This window comes from Nyctibius grandis, chromosome 6, assembly GCF_013368605.1.
Source record: "Nyctibius grandis isolate bNycGra1 chromosome 6, bNycGra1.pri, whole genome shotgun sequence".
Classification (NCBI taxonomy): Eukaryota; Metazoa; Chordata; class Aves; order Nyctibiiformes; family Nyctibiidae; genus Nyctibius; species Nyctibius grandis.
Window position 1 is genome coordinate 23479013 of NC_090663.1, and position 20063 is coordinate 23499075.

General features: G+C 35.6%; 1 protein-coding gene across 3 annotated transcripts in view; it reads left to right on the plus strand.

Annotated features, from left to right (window-relative positions):
- The window catches only part of PCDH7 (protocadherin 7), a 306886-nt gene that overhangs the window by 33238 nt on the left and 253585 nt on the right, over positions 1-20063 (plus strand). Inside the window, exon 2 of one of the 3 annotated variants that reach the window (XM_068403514.1) lies at positions 17312-17372. The exons of the other annotated variants lie outside the window; for them this stretch is intronic. Coding sequence (XP_068259615.1) covers positions 17312-17314 — 3 coding nt within the window. The 3' untranslated portion in view covers positions 17315-17372. Of the gene's footprint in view, positions 1-17311; positions 17373-20063 lie in introns of those variants that run through there. 3 annotated transcript variants of the gene reach the window in all.

Below are 20063 nucleotides of genomic sequence, written 5' to 3' on the forward strand. Positions count from 1 at the left end.
TGACTTCTCTCATAAATGTTTTCTCTTCATTAAGTGTTTTAGCTCTACTTTTTCATTAGTTTAATCTAAGGTAATGAATATTGCTTGCAAAACTTTTCCTGCATTGCCTTGACCACAGAATTAGAAACTCAGAATGAGCCTGACAGACACAGGAAAGTTTGCTGCTGCCTAACGTGTTATTTGTTAGATATTTTTGTCCAAGCAAAGGCTATAAACCTTGCAGGAGGAATAAAAATGTAGCATTAGAAGTGTAACGTTAGATAACTTGCATTTAAATTCTTAAAAACATTAAAAAAGGAGCATTTACTGCATACTTAGGTAGAGTGTACTAGTATTTTACAACTGTTGTGTATTTTTTTTTTTTTTCCCCAAAGCTTTGCTGTGGCTGCTGTCATTCTTTGTGCTGTTTCAGAGTCCTTCACCTCTGTCCCTAACTGCTCAAGCCTTCTCCACGTCTGGAGGCCACTTCCACTTGTTTTTATATGCTTTAAATACTTAAAAATAAAATAAAAAAATTATAGACACATTTGACTGAGATGAATGCTTCTTATTTCTCTAATTCATTTAGCAGGCAGGAGACAAAAAGGGAAGTCGGTGAGTGTGGTTTGAAGACAATGATAAAAGCCTAAATTGGCATGTTGAAATGGTAATGTGGAAGCAAGGGCTTAGGTAGTTTCATCTTTACCTCTCCTTAGTGTACATGGAAAAAAGTTTTTCACTGTCCTTTTATGACATTTTGGGGAATGTTATTAGTCCTTTGATATTTTTGAATAAGCTAGCATCAAGAAAACTAGTTTATTTTTCATGGATTTCTCATTGTTGATGTCCTCTGGATTCTTTCTGATTTACCAGAATATCTGACACCAGATGCTGATACACTCAGTCAGTTTCTGGTGCCTGAGCTGTGATTATTATTATAACTGAAGTCTTATTAATTCTGAGTAGAAAACAATTTTTCTCCGTGTTCTATGTACCAGCATTCCTTTTCCTGCACTCCTGGCATTTGACTCCTTTACTACACATCTTGGCTCATTTTTAATTGCCATTCTGCTATAACTTTTGTTCCATTGTAATGACTCCTGTATGTGAAGCAGCATAAAAGTAATTTATTTGGTTTGTATTTGTGTGCTTGATTTTTTTTCAGTGCTACATGTTGCTTTTTCTACTACTGAGTTTATTCTGTGGATTTCTCAAGGTCATTTGAATTCAAATCTTGTTTCCTCAGGTGCTCACAGCACTTCCCTGTGTTGGGTCATCCACAGTTTCCACAAGTGTATTCCATTGTTCAAGACTAACAAAACATTGAGCTGAGCCCAAGAAATATTCCTATGGCATCTCATTTGCAGTTCCCTCTTTTTCTGTCAGCAAACTGTTGATAGCTACCAAATGACAGATTTTTCAACTAACTAAACATCAATACCACAGAGAACACTAATACCGTGGTCATTTGATTGGGCAAGCAGGATTCAACTTCTAGCCTATACACTCTTTCAGTCACTTAAGATTCTTTCAATTCTTACTTTAGTTCAGATAGTCTTTGAACGAACAAGCCTAGTTACAAATAATGACCATTACCTAAAATAAAGGTAGTAAAACTCCTAGGAAAACAAAACCAAAACACCTCCTAGAAAGAAATTATGAGTTTTGTGATTTTGTATTCTCACTTCTAGTGAAGTGAAAATCTGAATATTCTTTGAAAAATGTATGTGTTAGATTTAATGGAGTGTGGTTTAAAGACATAATAAATGCTTACCAGGAACAGAGACAATTATTAGGTAATGAAGGCTTTGATTATATTGTAGTCATACCCTAAACAGGGATATATCAACATAGCAAGTTGGTTTAGGTAGTAATAGCAGCATGGAATTCAGAATGAACTGCAAAAAAACCCCCAACCCTTAAAAATATCTGAGTTCACCGCTGTTGTAGTTGCATGCAACCACACACTGCTAAACAGCTGGTTAACACTGTAACTAAGCTGGTTCTGTTATCTACATGATCCAGTCACACCAGGTCCTGCAGCATAAGCCTACCTGTAAATCAGAGAGAGACCCATTGAACTTGTGCCAAGTTTGGCAGTCGTAGAGGCACTGGCCTGATCCTACAGACCAAAATACTTGTGACTGCTATACAGTCTATTTTTTTTTCTCCATTGTTAGTTCAGTCATACCCTTTCCTGCTGCTGCAAACTCTTATTTATTTTGGTATGAGTTAATTTGAATGCTTCTGACTGTTGAAATACTAACTCTATACATGATAGCTGATAGTGCAGTTTGTGTATCAGCTGTTAATTGGGTTGTCTGGACTTGCTAATTAAATCCATCTGTATTGTTGCTGTTCCTAAAGTTAGGAAAACAGGAGTGGGAGTAAGTCTCAGCTGTAGCAGCTCTAGTTTCTTCTTGCTGTGGAGGTGGGCACATCATTGCTAGTACCACGGTTAATACAAGGCTTTCCTTTTAGTTTGGCATGGTGTAATGGAACAGCTATGAAGAATGGATTTTTTTTTTTTTTTTTTTTTTCCATGGGTTAGGCTCATGAGCTTTCTCACTCTGTTGTGGTTTCTGGAGGAGAAAGAATATTTTATTTATTATTTTTCCTCTCCTGCCCTTCAAAACCTTTTGATTGGTTTCAGGGAGAGATCTTAACGAATTTTACAATTTCTTCAGTTTTTTACTGATAGAGAAAAGGGGAACAAGAAGGAGTTTTGCTATTTTGTTTCCACACCATTTTTGCTTTGTCATTTATTCCATTGTCAGCCTTTGTTATTCTTTACAACTCTCTTGAACAGGAAACGGCAGCAGGAGAAAAATGTGACTGATGAAACTTTAACAAAGGTATTCATAGAAACAAAGGGAAAGGAGTATATGTTTCAAGATATAAGAGAAAAATACTCTGTTGAGACCTGAGTCTTGTAGGTATTTACATATGTGATCAGGATCTTAGTGTACAACTCGTATGCTTCAGTTGAAACCTTTGCTAAAATAAGGTCTTAATTCACATGTGTGTGTGTTTGAAAAGTAGTTTTCAAAATGAGAAGAATATTAAAAAAAAAAAAAAGACAACATCTGTGGAAAAACCTGGCTTTAAGTTCAACAGTAGAAAAATTTCTCATTAAATATACTTGGTTTTTAAGTTCCATATATAAAATGTGACCTGCAAAACAGCTTTGGTTTGACATCCAAACCGAAAGCTACTCTATAAATGTTTCTGTACCTATTTTGTTATTCCTTTGCCTAAATGCAACTATGCTTCTGTATTCTGAGAAAATACCCTAAGATTTCCTCATATTTTTCATAATGATAATTTTCTAAGTTATTTACTTTTTTCACCTTATTTCGCATGTTTATATGAGTGCTTAGATTGATTATTCTTATTCTATTTGATTGCACAACCCCTCTGCTTTTATTAAATGTAGTATTTGCAGATCAGTGGGAGCAGTTCAATTAAAATGGCCAGCCACTAGAAAACAAAGACCAGAAGAAAAGCTATTTGGAAAAAAAAAAAAAGTGGTTATTTGCCTTATTGGTATCATTTACTGATTTCTAGTTTTTCATTTGAGCATAAAGTAAAATTTAGAGTAGAAGTCAGATAATTGAGGAAATAGAAATTAAATTAAAATAAAAAAATTACAAGTCACAAAAAATAGTCCATGAAATAAAGTTGTATTATACCAAACTGGGAGGAATGGCTGACACAACGGAAGGCTGCGCAGCCATTCAGAGAGACCTGGACAGGCTGGAGAGTTGGGCGGGGAGAAATTTAATGAAATATAACAAGGGCAAGTGTAGAGTCCTGCATCTGGGCAAGAACAACCCCATGTACCAGTACAAGTTGGGGGCAGAGCTGTTGGAGAGCAGCGTAGGGGAAAGGGACCTGGGGGTCCCAGTGGACAGCAGGATGACCATGAGCCAGCAGTGTGCTCTTGTGGCCAAGAAGGCCAATGGCATCCTGGGCTGTATTAGAAGGGGTGTGGTTAGTGGGTCGAGAGAGGTTCTCCTCCCCCTCTACTCTGCCCTGGTGAGGCCGCATCTGGAATATTGTGTCCAGTTCTGGGCCCCTCAGTTCAAGAAGGACAGGGAACTGCTAGAGAGAGTCCAGCGCAGAGCCACAAAGATGATTAAGGGAGTGGAACATCTCCCTTATGAGGAGAGGCTGAGGGAGCTGGGTCTCTTTAGCTTAGAGGAGACTGAGGGGTGACCTCATTAATGTTTATAAATATGTAAAGGGCAAGTGTCATGAGAATGGAGCCAGGCTCTTCTCAGTGACATCCCTTGACAGGACAAGGGGCAATGGGTGCAAGCTGGAACACAGGAGGCTCCACATAAATATGAGGAAAAACTTCTTTATGGTGAGGGTGACTGAACACTGGAACAGGCTGCCCAGAGAGGTTGTGGAGTCTCCTTCTCTGGAGACATTCAAAACCCGCCTGGACGCGTTCCTGTGTGATATGGTGTAGGGAATCCTGCTCCAGCAGGGGGATTGGACTAGATGATCTTTCGAGGTCCCTTCCAATCCCTAACATTCTGTGATTCTGTGAAACCATTAAAAGCTGGCTTTTCAGGAAGATGAATAAAGACAAGTCTCACTACAATCGGTGAAGAGCAGTGGGTGATTAGTGCCTCTAAAGATAACTCCTGCAGGCTAGACCAGATCCATGTTAATTGTTAGGATGAGAGAATTGAAAGGAAAGAATATTCAGAGTTGGAAGAAGAAATATTTACTCCAGAGGCCTGTACCGCTCAGTCTCTGTGTATCCCATCTACAGATGATTTTATTGAAGGAAACCTCACAGTGAATATTTTCTGTAAAATGTGTTGTATTTTACAACATTTTTTTTAAAAAGGATTTTGGAACACAGCCTGAAGTAGGAATTAGATTTTTAAGGGATTTGCCTTATGGAACTGGGGTTAGTTTAAATTTTCAAGCTGGGGATGTAAAAATTGCTCATTTTGTTAGTTGAAGAAGCAGTTCAGTATGCTGGAGCTGTTCCTCAGGGAGGAAAAAGAGGCAACCGCAGACTCCTGGCCAGAGCCCAGCTGCCTGTTAGAGTTCCAGAGCTTGTCCTGATTCACTTCTGTTAGTTCTTCTCTTGCTTGTTCATTCATATCCTTTCCACTGAATCATGAAACAAGAAACTGTGAAATCTTTAGATCAGTGGATTTTGGTATACTTTTGGATCTCTAGGCATTCCGTGATTGAATGTATTTGACAATGTAGTTAATACTGTATTTCCTTAGAGTTTTTTTCTAATGTGTGCAGTAGTAGGTGGCAGATTTTTTTTGTGTCTAGAAACACTGAATTGAAACACCATCACTGACATTATCAACAGTTTTTCCAAAATGCTAGTACTATAAAATAATTAATAAGTGTTTCTACATACATTTCATAAAGTATTTATAAACAAGCTTCACAAAACAAATATTTTTAAATCTATTTCATAAACTAAATTCTGGTCCATTACTGAAAAAACAGAGTAGATCAATTTTTGTGGTGCAAAATTATTTGATTCTCATTTCTCTGTGACAGTAGTCCACAGGATTTGGTCTGTTGCTAGTAGTGAAGTAATGATGGATGGACCTCTAGAACTTTGAATCTGTCTGAATCTAAAAAATAATTCCTTGTCATTATGACAAAAATCTTGCTTTTAGCAACTGAAACTGAGTACATGTTCTGAACAAGCAAGTACACAGGTTTGATCTCATAAAATACAGAAGGGAAAAAAAAGGTTTTCCCTAATTTTCTGGTTTCTAATAAAATAAATGTATAAACCTCTAGAAATGATTAAGAAAATATTACACTACTAAGGATGGAATATAGGTGAAGAAAGTCTGGATGGCTGGTATTTTGGGCCCCAGCTCTAACAGGTTTCCGAAGTCTGGTCATTTTTTCTTCTGTTGTCATTCTGTTGGACTCTGTATCAAATTTAGAAATGGATAAGTACAGCTGGGTATAAGGGAGACTAAAATAGTGTAATACTGCTTCTGCTTCCTCCAAACACATTTACAATTGCTTTTTACCCACTCCACCTTAGAGGTCTGATTCATGAGTGTGAATGTCTCACTTTGTCACTTATTACCCATGTCTATCTATTCCTTTATCACTCCTGAGCAGTGTAATTGCTCATGCAGCAGTTATTGGATCAGTGTAAGTTGAAGCCCAAATATTAAAGAATGAGTGCTCTTTTGCCTTGCCATATCAGGCTGTAAACTGCAGCTATTAGCAGCTGCCTCATAAACAGTCTTACTTTTCCAGGTGTGGGAGTAGATATCTGTGAAGGGGCAGTAACGCGGAAAGCTGAAGCAAAGATCAGTTAGCTGTCTCCAGGAAAGCTATTCTTTGTCTTGCATCAGAAGGCCTCTGTTCAAACTTGCATCCAGTTGGAAACCCTTGACCTGTTACTACTTAGCTTGGCCAATTGATTTTAAGAAAATGTATACATCATGTACACATAATAAAATTCATACAGAAAGTCTGAAAGAAGGTAGAAAGTAACAAGTTTGTGTCAGTAGAACAGACCTCTCTGTTTACCCCTCTGGTAGGTACTTAGTGCCCAGTGCAGGGAATCGCTCTTTCTCTTTCCCTCTGCATCAGTTTCGCTCCTGTGTAATGTCTAATATTTAGCTCACAGTGGCTTGCATAGCACTTTGAATTTGACTGTCAACATTTAATTAGACCATGTCAACCCATCCTGATCTGATGAATTCAAGTTTGAGTTGGAAACAGTTTTCCAGGTTTGAGTTTAGATTTGTGTTACTGTGAAGTCAAAACTTGTTGTATTTTATTCTGGTCCAAACACTTTGAACATCTATATGCAAACTTAACTCTAAAACATCAGAAGTGTCCAAGATCTTTAAACTTCAGGTTTTGTGTTTGTTTGTTTTGTTGGTTTTGTTTCACCCCCCTCCCCCCCCCCCCCCCCCCCCCCCGCCCCGAGTGAGTGGGACAGCTATAAGAAATTCCAAGTGCTCTTGGAAGGCTCTGGAGGTCTTCTGAGGAGTTCAAAGAATCCCTTGGGTGCTGAAAGAAACTGTCCCTTTAGAAACTTCAAGATGTTTAATTAGTACTCCTTTCTTTGTTCATGGTTTGCAACAAAGACTCTTTGTCAGCTTTGGGTTAAACCATTAATGAAAAGAGTGTGTTAATTAAACAACTTGCTTATTTCTAATTGGCAAAAGTACCCTAGCTCTCCTGAGACTTAGAACTAAGCACAGCAACGTCTGCTAAGAGACACTCATGAGTTGGTAAGAGACGTCATAGAAAATATTAAAGCATCCAGGGGAAGCAGCAATAATGAAAATCTTGTGTGCTGAATGCTTCACAAGAGGCAAAACGTGGATATTCATATTCTCCAGAGTCTTCCTGTTTTTTTCTTTTCTTTTTTCTTTTTTTTCTTTTTTCCACAGAATGCAATTTGAACAACTAGAGTTACAACTAAAACCCATTATTTGGAAGGAAATTGGCAAGATGGCTTGAAGTTTTCAGTTTTTATTGCAGCATGTAGAAACAATGTTCAGCTCTTTGTGTTTTTTGTTTAATCTTTACTTGTACTGGGTGTCATTGGTTGAGAGAAAAGGAGAACAGCACGTATATGAGAACAGCTTCTGAGATGGAATGCATTGATTTCACACAGCAAAGTGACAGCATTGCCTCTTTTCGTCCAAGTTTTTTCACTGACATTCACTAATGTATTATTAAGTCCTACTGATAATCCCCTCAATTTAGGTTATGTTACATAGGAGTATCAGTAGTTGTATTGACAAACATCCACAAAATCATTCTATCACAATATTTAATGTCAGTATACAGAAAAATAGCATGAGATGCTATATGTTTTAGTTTACATTTTTGAAAAAAAAAAAAAAGGTGGAGTTAGCTGGTATCTGTGAGAAACACTGCCTATGCTACTACCTTAAAAACATAGTGCGTGTTAAAAGTTTTACATGCAATTTTTTTACCTGCAAGTAGTTATTACAACTTCAATACTGATAACTTTATTCTCTCACATACATAAAGAAGTTGAAGAGTCATATTTATGAAAATTATTGAAGAATCACTTTTCTATAGCAGTAGTTTGTTGTATACTGAAACATATTGTAATGAATTAATACAAAACTAAACCTCATAAGAATCCAGTTTGAATTTTGGCTTATGACTTATTTATAGATGCTAATCTTTGTTGTCCATTTGCCATTTAACTGAGATAATAACTAATTTTCATATGGATTTGTAAGCATTTGTTTTATGAATTTAAACATTTCACGTACCTTAATGGAAACATATTGTAAGTATCTCTTTCTTATTTTTAATACAGTAAATTACTTTCTTTTCAGCGTTAAAGGTATGACTTTATTATTGAGAAGAAACTAACATCTCTTCTATATAATTTCCTGTATATGTAATTCCACATGTAGAAAACTCCTTAAGGACCCAAAAACTAGAACAGCAAACTAGACCTGTTGTTAATATGCTAGGTGGTTATTTTGATAACTCTTGTGACAATTTTAACTTATGTGTTTCTTGCATGATTTCAGTGTATGCTGTGTCAATATTTTGAATTGATGCCAACCTGTATGTGGTCTAGTTCCCTATTCCTTTGAGAGTGTCTAATACAGGCTTGCAAAAAGACCTTTGGAATTCTAAGCGAAGAGCTGCTAAACCATGTTGTTTAGCTTTTGGCCATATGGTAAGAATTATACCATCAGTAGTTCCATGTAATTCAGTAGGACTATTTGTATGAGCAGAGTGAGAATAATTTAGCAAAAATACTTCAAAATTTTTATTATGAAACACAACTCGTGCTGTATATTGCTAGAAAATTCACCTCCAGATGAACACATGCATTGTTTCTTTCTAAGCAACATTGAGCTTTGTAGAGGGGGTGTGTAATGATTCTTTAGAAATGGCAGGGTATAGAGGATAGTGGCCTGGAAAATAGCTTGTTTGGTGTCACACAAGAAATGATTGCATCAAATGGTTTAAATAGCACTTGGGAATAAAGGAAAAGATTCTTTGTCCAGAAGAATTGTGTGTTGATTGCAAATTGAAATATGAACCTGTGTAGAGAAAATATAAAGTTTAATCCATTAAATTTTTTTTTTTTTTTTTTTTTTTTTTTTTTTTTGTGATTACACATGCCATGAAGACAGTAACAGGGAACTTTTCTAGTGGTCTGGAAAATAATCAAGCCTATGTAGGTTTAGAACTTTCTTACTCTATACAGAAATACTTATTTTTGTTCTCTTTCTCTCTGGGCTAGATCTGACGATACTGGTTCAATATTTACAGAATTTTTTTGTGGACTAGTTCTCTTGCAGGCAGCAAACAGTTTTGTATAACATCACCTTACTCGGTTCTCTAAGAATTAGCAGAGTAGTAAAGCTCAAATGTTAAATTTTATGTACTGAGGCCTGTACTGTCTTTATTTTGATGAGGTGTTGGAGATATGCAGGATTCTGGGAAATAAAGGGAGGGGAAAAAAAATGTCAAATGGACATAGTTTTGAAATCCAGAGATTAAAGAAACAGATTACTCTTTATCCCGTCAGCTTCACAGCAGCTCGGGGAGGTTTTTTTTAAAAATGCTTTTTCTGAAAAATATCCAATGAAACATGAATTGGCCAGGATTGGTTGCTTATCCATCTCCACAAGGATGGAAGGCAAATGATCAACACTGCTTCTTGTCTTTGATTCTAAACATATTTTGAAGAACTAATTGTGAGAAAATACTGATGGTTTTGTCTCATCTGCAAATTTCCAGTGTTGTCAGAAAGGTCAATAACTTTTTCTTGAGCTCTTTGGAGTTGCTGCAGAAGCATTTTTAAAATGTAAGAAATTGTCTGGTCTTCCTTTTACTAGTCCCAATACTTAAAGAATCTTATGAGAAAATGGATGAAGTAACTTTTAGAAGAGCTTTTTGTACCTAGGCTTTGGGATATTATTGTTTGATTATATTAGAACATTTATATTAAGTTATATTTGTATTTTTCTTATTCTTTCCTGAAAGGAGATCTCAAGAAGGCCCAGGTGGGTGATGATCTGGGTAGGAAAGTGCTGTCAACAAAAAAAATAGCTTGAAAATGAGGGGTAGAATTTATAACAGTGTGCATGTGCAAGTGTCCCTGTTCAGAAGAGGGTGTCTAAATGACTTTGACCTTCTTTGTTTAGTTCTTGACTGAGTGAAACTTGAAAAAAATCTTTTATTTACCTAGGACTATGTCCTTCTTAGTAAGAAACTTGAAATTGATTTTAACTTGACACATTTCTTCTCTGAAGTAATATAAAATCTTTGTCTAATAAATGTATACAGAGGCTTTGTGGCCCATCAGGGTACCTTGACATTCCAGTGTATTGATTCTGCAGTGTTAAAGGGTGACATATTTAGTGTTAACGGGACATCAGAGTATTGGGATTTGAATTGTACACAGTAAGAAGCACTGACTTTCCTATAACATGACAGGTTTTTTTCTCACTCAGTAGAAGTAACTGTAGTCTTACATAATTCCTCAGGTGTGAACTTGAAAGATTAATAAGATTTTTGTATAATCATGGAGAAATTAAATTAATAAAATCAGAAAAACTCAAAAAAATTTCAAGAAATGAAAAAGAATACTTATTGAACTGTAACAACCAAAACAATTCTGCAGTTTGTAATCTGTAAAAATTCTTCACATCCAGAATTTAAAATTTACTCTTGAAAGGAACATCTTATTTTATATGTTTTTGTTTTCCTTTTTTTTTTTTTTTTACTTTCTGCAAAGTGTAATCTATATCCTAGGTAAAGGTCTTAACTTTTGTCAGTGTAGTTTGTTTCAGCATACAGGGTTTGTTTACATTTTATGTAATGTCTGCTGTTTTTATTTTGTATTGTAGGCTAAAGGCATGTAAATGTAAAGCTGTAGCAATTTTGTGTTACCTTGCAGGGCATCAAATGCTGATCAAAAGAACATGTGGACTAGAGAAGGTTAAAAATTATCATCTTCTGTTTTACTGTCCTTCAGGTGAAGTGTTCTGTTTGGTTTTAATGGAGTGGTTTCTTTTGATATAGCATTTTGATTACTGTTTGATTGTATTGTGTTGATTATAATTATTGTGCAGAAAATTCAGCTGAGACAAAAAAAATGAGCTAATTCTAGCCATCTTTGGAAACTAATTGTGGGAGCACCAGATTTATGGATTCAAAAGAGTTTATAGATCTCAACTTCCAGATTTTTGCACGTTCTTGTTGTTTTGTGTGCTTGAATACCAGTTGTCCTGCAAAAGAGTATAGAATGCATTTTATATGTTTGCTCTGTTTTCTAGCAACGTAAGTATTTTGCTTAAGCAGATTTGCTAGGAAAAATTGGGCACAGGGGCTGCTGGAAGTATCTCAGTTCCGGGCAATCTAAATAGTGCAGAAGGGGGAAAAATGAAATACCACCATATTTTAAAGATGACAGTTCTGTCAAAGATTCCTTTTCACTCTTCAACGTAAAACAAGTTGAGTAAATCAAGTATATCTAAAATGTCTGCACTCATTGAAGATGCCACCACCTTTTTAGTGTTGTTTTTTTTTTCTCTTCCCTCCTCTCTCCTTAAAAAGATAAGGGAGAACACTGACTTAGTAAATGCAAAACACGCTGTGAGGAGCATAATTCTGGTTTAACTGTTATCTCTAAACAGTTTTGAATCATAACACCCTTTCATGAAACATAGTTACATAGTGAGAACCTAAGTAAAATCTGGTAAGTTGAGACAGAAATGAAGTATTGTATTCTTCAGAATTATGTTGTTGCTCAGAAATTAGGATATTTTCAAATTCATTTCAGTAATACAAATTATATTTTAGGAATGAAATCAGGAGAATATTTTGGTCAGATCAGGTTTTCTAAACATTTCATAATACTTTGTTTTAAAATAAATAATGAGATAGCTGTGCCAGATTTTTGACATGACATCCGTCACTTTAGTAGGGTGGTAATAGCTCCTTGCCACTTATTTACATGGTTGAAACTCTCTGATGTATGCTGTAGGTTGTTTTTGTTTTTGTTTTTTTTAGAATATATTTTGTAACCATGTTTCATGTGTGACTGCATGTCTTTGCTCTAAGACCTGGCCACCGTTACAAATAATTAAGTTTTCTCCTGCCTGATATCAGCAGACATAAAAAGTAGTGAGGAAAATTGAAATAAGGCTTATTTCAGTGTCTTTTACTTAACTCCCTCTGAGTTTCATGAGTTCCTGCTGCACTTCTGTGTGTCAAGAATCAGGAAGGTGACCTGGCCTGCTTGCTTCAGTCGTCTTGAATGATAACAAGCTTCCACAAAGATGTTTTTTATAAAGACCAACCTTAAAAGGAGAGGGGGAAGAGTTTATTGAACATCGCTCTTCCTACCTGAGCAGATATAATTGCTCACGATGAAATTCCTGTTCATCCCAGTAGCAGTGAAGTATATGTCCAGTATATACTTTTCTCCTGCTCCATTTTGATGTGGCACCAGACTTGGTGCTAGCATGTGTTCCCTTCATATTTAATGCCAAAAAAAGAAATAATATGTGGAAAGACTTTACTGATGTTTGTAAAGTTCTATTGAGAGTGGACCCCACTATCCACAAAGTAAAAGCTACCCCCGTGTGGTACCCACAGTCTGTGCAGATGCCGACAAGGAGACCCAGGGGGTCCTCTTGCTGCCATTTTCCTCATGTTGCACAATGAATCAGTCTTATTTGATAGTCTGCTCCAAGAAAGAGCTTAGCTACTCTATTATACTAAAACCTGTCATAGATATTGTCTTCCTTCTTAGTCCCCTCTACAGTACCCCAAAATCAATTCGCATTATTTTAAATTCAGCAGGCCCAAGCAAAAAATATACAGCCTTGGATTTCTCAAGTTCCTGCCTGATACACAGAGGCGGCTTAAGTATTTTCCTTCCTGCAAAGCAGAGGTTTTTTCATTGGCCTAAACCATGTATTTGTTTGTTTCTAGGAAAGCCAGAAGTTGGAGAGTAACCACTAAGTTTTTTTCCCCTGATACATGACATGAAGGCTTTAAGAAGGACTCCAAAGATCTTTCATTTTCTTGAAGAAGCTAAGCTGTCTCACAGCTTGAAATTAATGAAGAAACCTCTAACTGAAAAACTTTAACTGTTAAAATTGCTTCTTCTAACTCTGCTCAGTAGTTACACAATTTTTTCAAAATATTTTGTGATTTGGCAGTTTTAAGTAGGGTTCTGCTGCTGTACTTCTCGCAGGGAAAGAAGAATAAATTGTCACCTCTCAAGTGGAAATATTGAGAGTCCTGGAACAACTGCACAATGACTGAGTGGTTTCTGTGTATTTCTAGTAAGTTTCTATCTAGTTTACAGGGCTGGTACTTCCATGTCATTTGCAGATAGAAGAATGGGAAAAAATGATAGCTGGACTTTTCCTTTTTTCCTTTTTTCTTTTTTTTTTTTTTTCTTTTCAGCATTTCAGTACACCAGTGTGTGACAGCTAACTACAGAAAGATGTCTTTCAAAATAATTTAGAAATTTCTCCACAAACTTTTCTGTTTGTGGGCACCCTGATTACCAAAGGAGTAGAATTAGAATAAGTAACTACTGAAAAGGTATCAGGAAAAAGGTTATGCAAATTTTAAGATGAAATTAGCTCAGTACTCTTGCTATTTGAAGAAAGAGAGAGAAGCCTTTCATTTGTAAAATGTTATACTGTGGTGCAGAAAACCAATTATAATATACATGAAGTATGCACCTGTTATTAATTTCTGAGTCATCCTTCTATTTGAAATAGAATCCTGGACAAATAAATATCTAGAATTGTCATCTATCAACCTTGGCTGGTGTACTCTGCTTGCCATCTAGGCTAATCATAGTTTTATTGGTGTACATGTGTCTCCAGAAACTTATTTGGAAAAATATTTCTTATTGTTCCCCCCTCCATGGTGTGGGGTAGCAGTTCTATCCTGTTTTACTACTGAGTACTACAACTGGTAATATGCTGAATAGGGGCAGCTGTGTAAAAATAAACTGGACTATACTTCTATAACTTACCTTGATAGAGAAAGTCTTTTCACAGTATGCACACACTGCATATTAGATGTAATTTAATACGAAAGAAGTGGAGACACACTTAAGATTGATTTTTGGGTTCTAAAATAAGCATTTTGCTATTTCACTGGAAAAAGGTGCTGCTTATTTTTGATCAAAAAGGAGAAAAAAAAAAAACAAAAAACACCAAACCCCTAAACCAAAACAGCATACAGTTTTAATTCTGTATTCCCATGTACCAATTCTGTACATAAATTAATTTGTGGTGAGGAATTTATGAGCAAAAGGATTAGTGGTCACCTAATATCTGTAAGCGTTTAAAATATGCCATGGTTGGATCACCAGAATGCAATCTCATGTGAGGTAATTTAACTGATCTCCCAAATATTTGAATGCAACTTTGATTGCATTCTATTGTTCAGCTACTTTCAGATATGTACTGTTAGTACAATAGTCTGAGTTGGACACATGACATAATTTCACATATATAACTTCTATCAAATCTAGCTTAATTTTGGTCATTTTAGGTCTACTGTAAAAAGATGTCCAAGAAAGCAAAGGTCACTTCATTAACTGTTCATTTTTCTTTCTTTTTTCTTCATTCTACATCATATAGTAAAGATAAAAACAACTTTGTCTCCATTAACAAAACATGAGTAGAGAAGAAAATGCAATTATTTGCAGAATGTAAAATCCTTATGATAATTTGACAGACTTTAATTAAACCAATCTACCATGCTGTGCTCATAAGACAGACTATTTCATATTTCAGCTCTTATTTGTTAGGAAACACCATACTGCTCACTGATAAAGGACTTCAAAAGTAGCAACTTATTTAGAAGCATGGAATTTATGTTTCCTTTGAAAGGGAAGACATACATACAAAACCCCCTATTGTTTTGAACTTGATTTTAAGAAAAGGTGAACAGTTGGCAATATAAGCTGTAATAGTAATTTCCATAGTATTTTGCATACATATAACGTACTATCTAAGGATCACTGTATTCTTTAGAAACTTAGCTCATCATTGTGATGCTTCCATAACATAACTTAAGTGAGTAGATGAATGTACGGAGTAACCGAGAATTTACAAATCTTACAAAACTTTTGACTACAACTTAGAGGTACACTGCAGAGGGATTCAGGAAACCTAATTTCAGTTTCTGTCTAGTGAACAACACTCATCTTTAAATGATGTTGTTTTGCGAATCTGTATTTTACATCTATGCTCTCTGTGATCTGTTCAAATAGTGGATTTAACCTATGCCCATCTAAAAGATACAGCTCATCCCTGCTTGGACATTTATTTTCAAATTAGTGATAAATGGGTAGCAATGCTTACCTTTGTCTTCTGACATATTTTCATAGTGATCTTGCTTTATTTTTTTTTTTCTTTTTTACTACAACTTCCCTACAAGGTGGGGTGTTGCCATGATCAATGAGTTTTCTAGGGTGAGAGTGATACCTAATTGTACTTTGGAATTTGATAAAAAGGCTGGTAGCTCTGTCCTAGCCATTTCCTGCTTAAGGATCATATATAAAGCAGTTAAACCCAGCCCCCCCCCTTACATCTTTTCCTCTCACTTCTTTCCATAACTTTTTCTTTTAGTTTTGGCTGCTTTGTGAGACTCTACCTTTAGAGCCCTATGGTGCCTTTGGCATAATCCTATTCTGCCTGATGGCTGGAGTTTTATCCACTCGTGAATGGTTCTCCTGCTGCTCTGACAGAGTCTCCACTCCATAGAGCATTATTGCAATTTATTCTCCTCTCTAGTCAATTTCTTGCTTTCCCCCCTGAAGCAAGGGCAGGCCTGGGTTGGGGAGGGCAAGGGAAGCCCCTGAAGCCTGTCATACCCCAGGTATAGTAGGAGGGTATATATTGAACAAGAATTGCTGGCCTAGTGTCTCCAAAAGGCTGAAGTGTAAAGCATTCCTGTGAAGTTAGTTGTTCCCATGAGGTGAAAAGTAATACTTCAGATTGCAAAGTAAGCAATAAATGTATCAGTTTGCTATTTTTGCCACATCATAGCAGTATGTTTTAAATATATCTATAAAGCATTTAATTCCATGAATAATTCTTCTGTCTCTCAAAAACATTTCTCTAGAAGTCCTCTTTGGCATTATATGTACAAATGAAGACCTTAGTAAGCAACAAATTTAGTTGACAGATACCATTTCATGCAGATTATAAATTAGGCAATGATTTAAAAAGTCCTCTTGAAAATAAGTCATCAATGCCTTTAAAAAATAAAATTGCATTTAAAAAAAATCACATATTTGTCATTCCACCTAAGTTTTTAAATACATGAGGCACTGAAGTCTTGCCAATCTTTATTTTCTTTCTGTCTTGGTGAGTACTGTATGATGGCTGGAGAAATGATAAACAAGTGTAATACTGTGTCTGAAGTGACAAGGAATCACTGCCAGAGAACACAGATGTTTTACCTTTAGGCAAATTAATTCTGGGACTTGGAAAAGTATATTTCCTGTTCAATCTATATGGTTTATCCTCTTCAGCATTAGCCTTCAGTAGTAGGCATAAACAATGATTGTAGTGCCACTGACAGATAGGAGGAAGGTGGGGAAGATGACATGGAAATACTTTTTATATATGTCTGTGAGGTACAATATCTCAAATACCTTCTCAGAGGCTCAGATGCACAGGTGTTAATTCTGTGTACAGGCATGAGAGGAAGTTGTTTTTTTTTTTTAATGGAATAAATAACATGATCAGGAAAATTATAAGTAATGAGAAAAGGGAGGAGAAGGGAAGTCAGATAATCAAAGAGAGGCACATTATAAGGGTGTGGTAAGTATAGGGATAAAGGGTTGACAAATGTCAACTGAGATAGACATTAAAGAGATGATTAAAAGAAAACTTTATTAAGCTATATTAACAAAACAAGAGCAAGAGAGAAGCAGGACAGTTATTACACTTAGAGGTGAAAGATAACATAGATGTGATGCAGAAATGAAATTAGAACTGTGCCTTAGTTTTAAACAAAGGTGATAATGTTGTACATGGGAAGCAAAAGCTGGAAGTGTCTGAGATAAAAGCAAAACTTGAAGTCTGATGTATGTAAGTCAAGGAGGAACAGAGAGGCATCATCACAGAATTCCGAGTGATATAGAACAAAGGATCCCAAGTCTTCTTGTAAATAAATCTGTAAGGGCAAAAATGGTGCTGTTTTGTTGAAGAACAGCAAATATAGTATTTATATTTAAGTACTGGGGAAGATGGAAAAGAAGGGATAAAGGTCTAAAAATATTACTTTGTTTTTTATCAAACAGTAGAGGAGAATTCATATGAAAATACTGAGTTGCTGACATAAAGGAAGAAGGAAGATGAGATAAAATGGAAATTGAAAATGACTTTGCTGAAAGGTGTTCATACAAATGAATCTGATATCTTCCTTTGAAAAGATAACCAGTTTCCTAGATGAAGAAAATTTAGTAATCTTTCTTTGGACTTCAGCAAGCAGTTGATACTGTGCCACCTGGGAAGTTACTTGTGCACCTGAGGAAGACAGGGATGACTAAAGGAATTACTAAATATGTAAGTAATTCACTAAAATGAGATGACAACTGGTGGTGTTGCAAAGGTAAGCATTATAAATAGAGGGAAAGTTACTCAAGTCAAGCATCAGTCGTAAGACTGATCTTGCTTTATATTTTAACCTTTGTGCACAGAGTGCAAATGCATTAATGAAACTTGATTGTGAAACAAATGATAAACATGAGTTTGGGTGAGGATTAGACTGTACTAGATGAAGGACTAGAAAACTTTTTAGACTGTAGCAATTAAAACTTAACAACTTAAAATACAATAGCAAGAACAAAACTATAATTTGTAAATTCAGTTGTAAATTCAAATTCAGGAAATCATCAGATGGAAGCAGTAGAAAAAGAGAAGAATTTAATGAATTAGAGTTGTTGTGAGCACCAGTATGACACAGGCAAATTTGGTTCTGCAACATAAGGCTGCATCAAGTTGTGTGCTGCTGTGAGAGAAACAGACATATTCATGACATTTGAGGAGCCATTCATTGAGACTTCATCTGAAAAATCATTATATTATTCTGGTCAACCATTTTCAGGAATAATTAAGCTTACATTTAGAGGTTCAAAAAGAGCTGTTTAATAACTGTGGAATACAGATTTAGCTGTGCAAGAGATGACTAAAAGGGCTTTGCTTATTCAGATTTAAGGCTCTGAGAGATGTGCTGTGGCAGGCTAGAATTGGATGGCAGAAGCTGTTACTATCCTCAAGGCACGAATACTTGAACCTCCTTTGAATCACTTTGTGAACCACTGCCTGCTATATTAGGGTAAACCAAAAATTGAATTCTTTTACTTTAATACACCCAGCTGAAGACTGCAATAGTACATGAGCTCATTCATAGGCATATCATATAACCCTGCCCTGAAGGCTTTAATGCCCATCAGAAGGGTGGAGCAGATGGATGAGGGTGGTAACTATTGCTACCATCTGGTTTTAATCCACTGCTACATGTACTTCAGAGCCTTAAGAAAGTAAGTGGTGAGAGGAGATTTGATTGCTTTTCACAAATGTATTGAGAATAAATACCAGCAAAAATTATTAAAAAGCAATACTGATAGAATAGCAATTAATATACCGCTATACGTTTAGTCTAGAAATACCCTCTGGAGCTATGAGGTGATGTAAAAATATCTTACTAGTTTTGAAATGGAATTTCATCAGATTAGAAAAAGAATTACACAGATATTTTCCTTCCAGTATGTTCCTGTACTCCTAAGGAAAAAAAAAAAAAACACAACAACAAACACACAAACAAACAAAACAAAAAAAACACCAAAAAAACCCCCCAAAACCCTCAAAAAAACACAACAACAAAACGTGGGCCAGGCTTTTCATGCCTCGATTTCTTGACAATGGATTAAACTATTAGTAGCATTGTCTGCACCATGATCAAGCTATGTTCCGTAAGCTGTTTAAAGAGCAGCACAAGTCTCTCAGTGTAAGGTTTGCAACATCAGAGGCATCTAAGGATAACAACACTTGAATTTCTGTTTTTCCGTGGGCCGTTTTTTTTCTTGACATGGCAATATTAGTCAGTTTTCAAGGAAGTCCAGAGTGTTGCTGGCTTAAAATTGTAATAAATAAATAGGTAACATTCTTATTATTACAGTGCTTTTTACAAATTTCTGTTAATGCATTAGTTCAGTAGGGTAAAGTGACAGAATTATAATAAATGCATTACGGAAGTAATATGCAAACCATATGGAAGTTTGCATTATTGAGACTTTTTAGGTAGACTAATCATATGTTAATCCACTCTGTGCCTTCAAAAAACTGTTAGCAAGTTATATTTGTGAACACTGTCTACCTGAAATATGTCAATGCATATGTATTGAAAATAGAAAAATAATATTATACTGGATTGGAATGAAGACAGTTCTGTGCTTCAGGAATTACAAAGCATTGTAGTAAATAGCATTAAATATGCAACATTTTTATTATTGCAGTGCTTATGTGAGAGTGCATGAGAGAGTTAAACAGGATATTTTCTATTTTGGTTTTCATTCCTACCTACTACTAGTAGAAGGTATATGTTTATGATTAATTTACAACATTTTGGGTTTCTTTTAGAAAGAACTGATCGCTAAACAGTTAAGTATATGTTATTTTTGCATTCTAATGTATAAATTCTTTAGTTTGTGGGGATGAATGAATTAATTTCAGGGCAATGGTGTGGACACAGTCTTTCCATCTCTAACCACTATCTTTGTGAGCCAGCAGTTCTCTGGTGCTTAACCTGAAGAGTGGTCGATACGTCACCATATTACTGCAAAGTGTGACTATTAATAAAACATAATCCTAATATCCTAATAATAGGAAATGGTGGGATTCACCAGATACCTAAATGTTCAAAATTCATTCACAGGCATAGTGTGAGAAGGAAATCAATAAACCAGAGAGTTTGTAAAGATAATTAATGATACCTGTTTATCAATTTTATGCTTGTAATGATGGGCTAAAAATGATAATCTGTTTATTTTT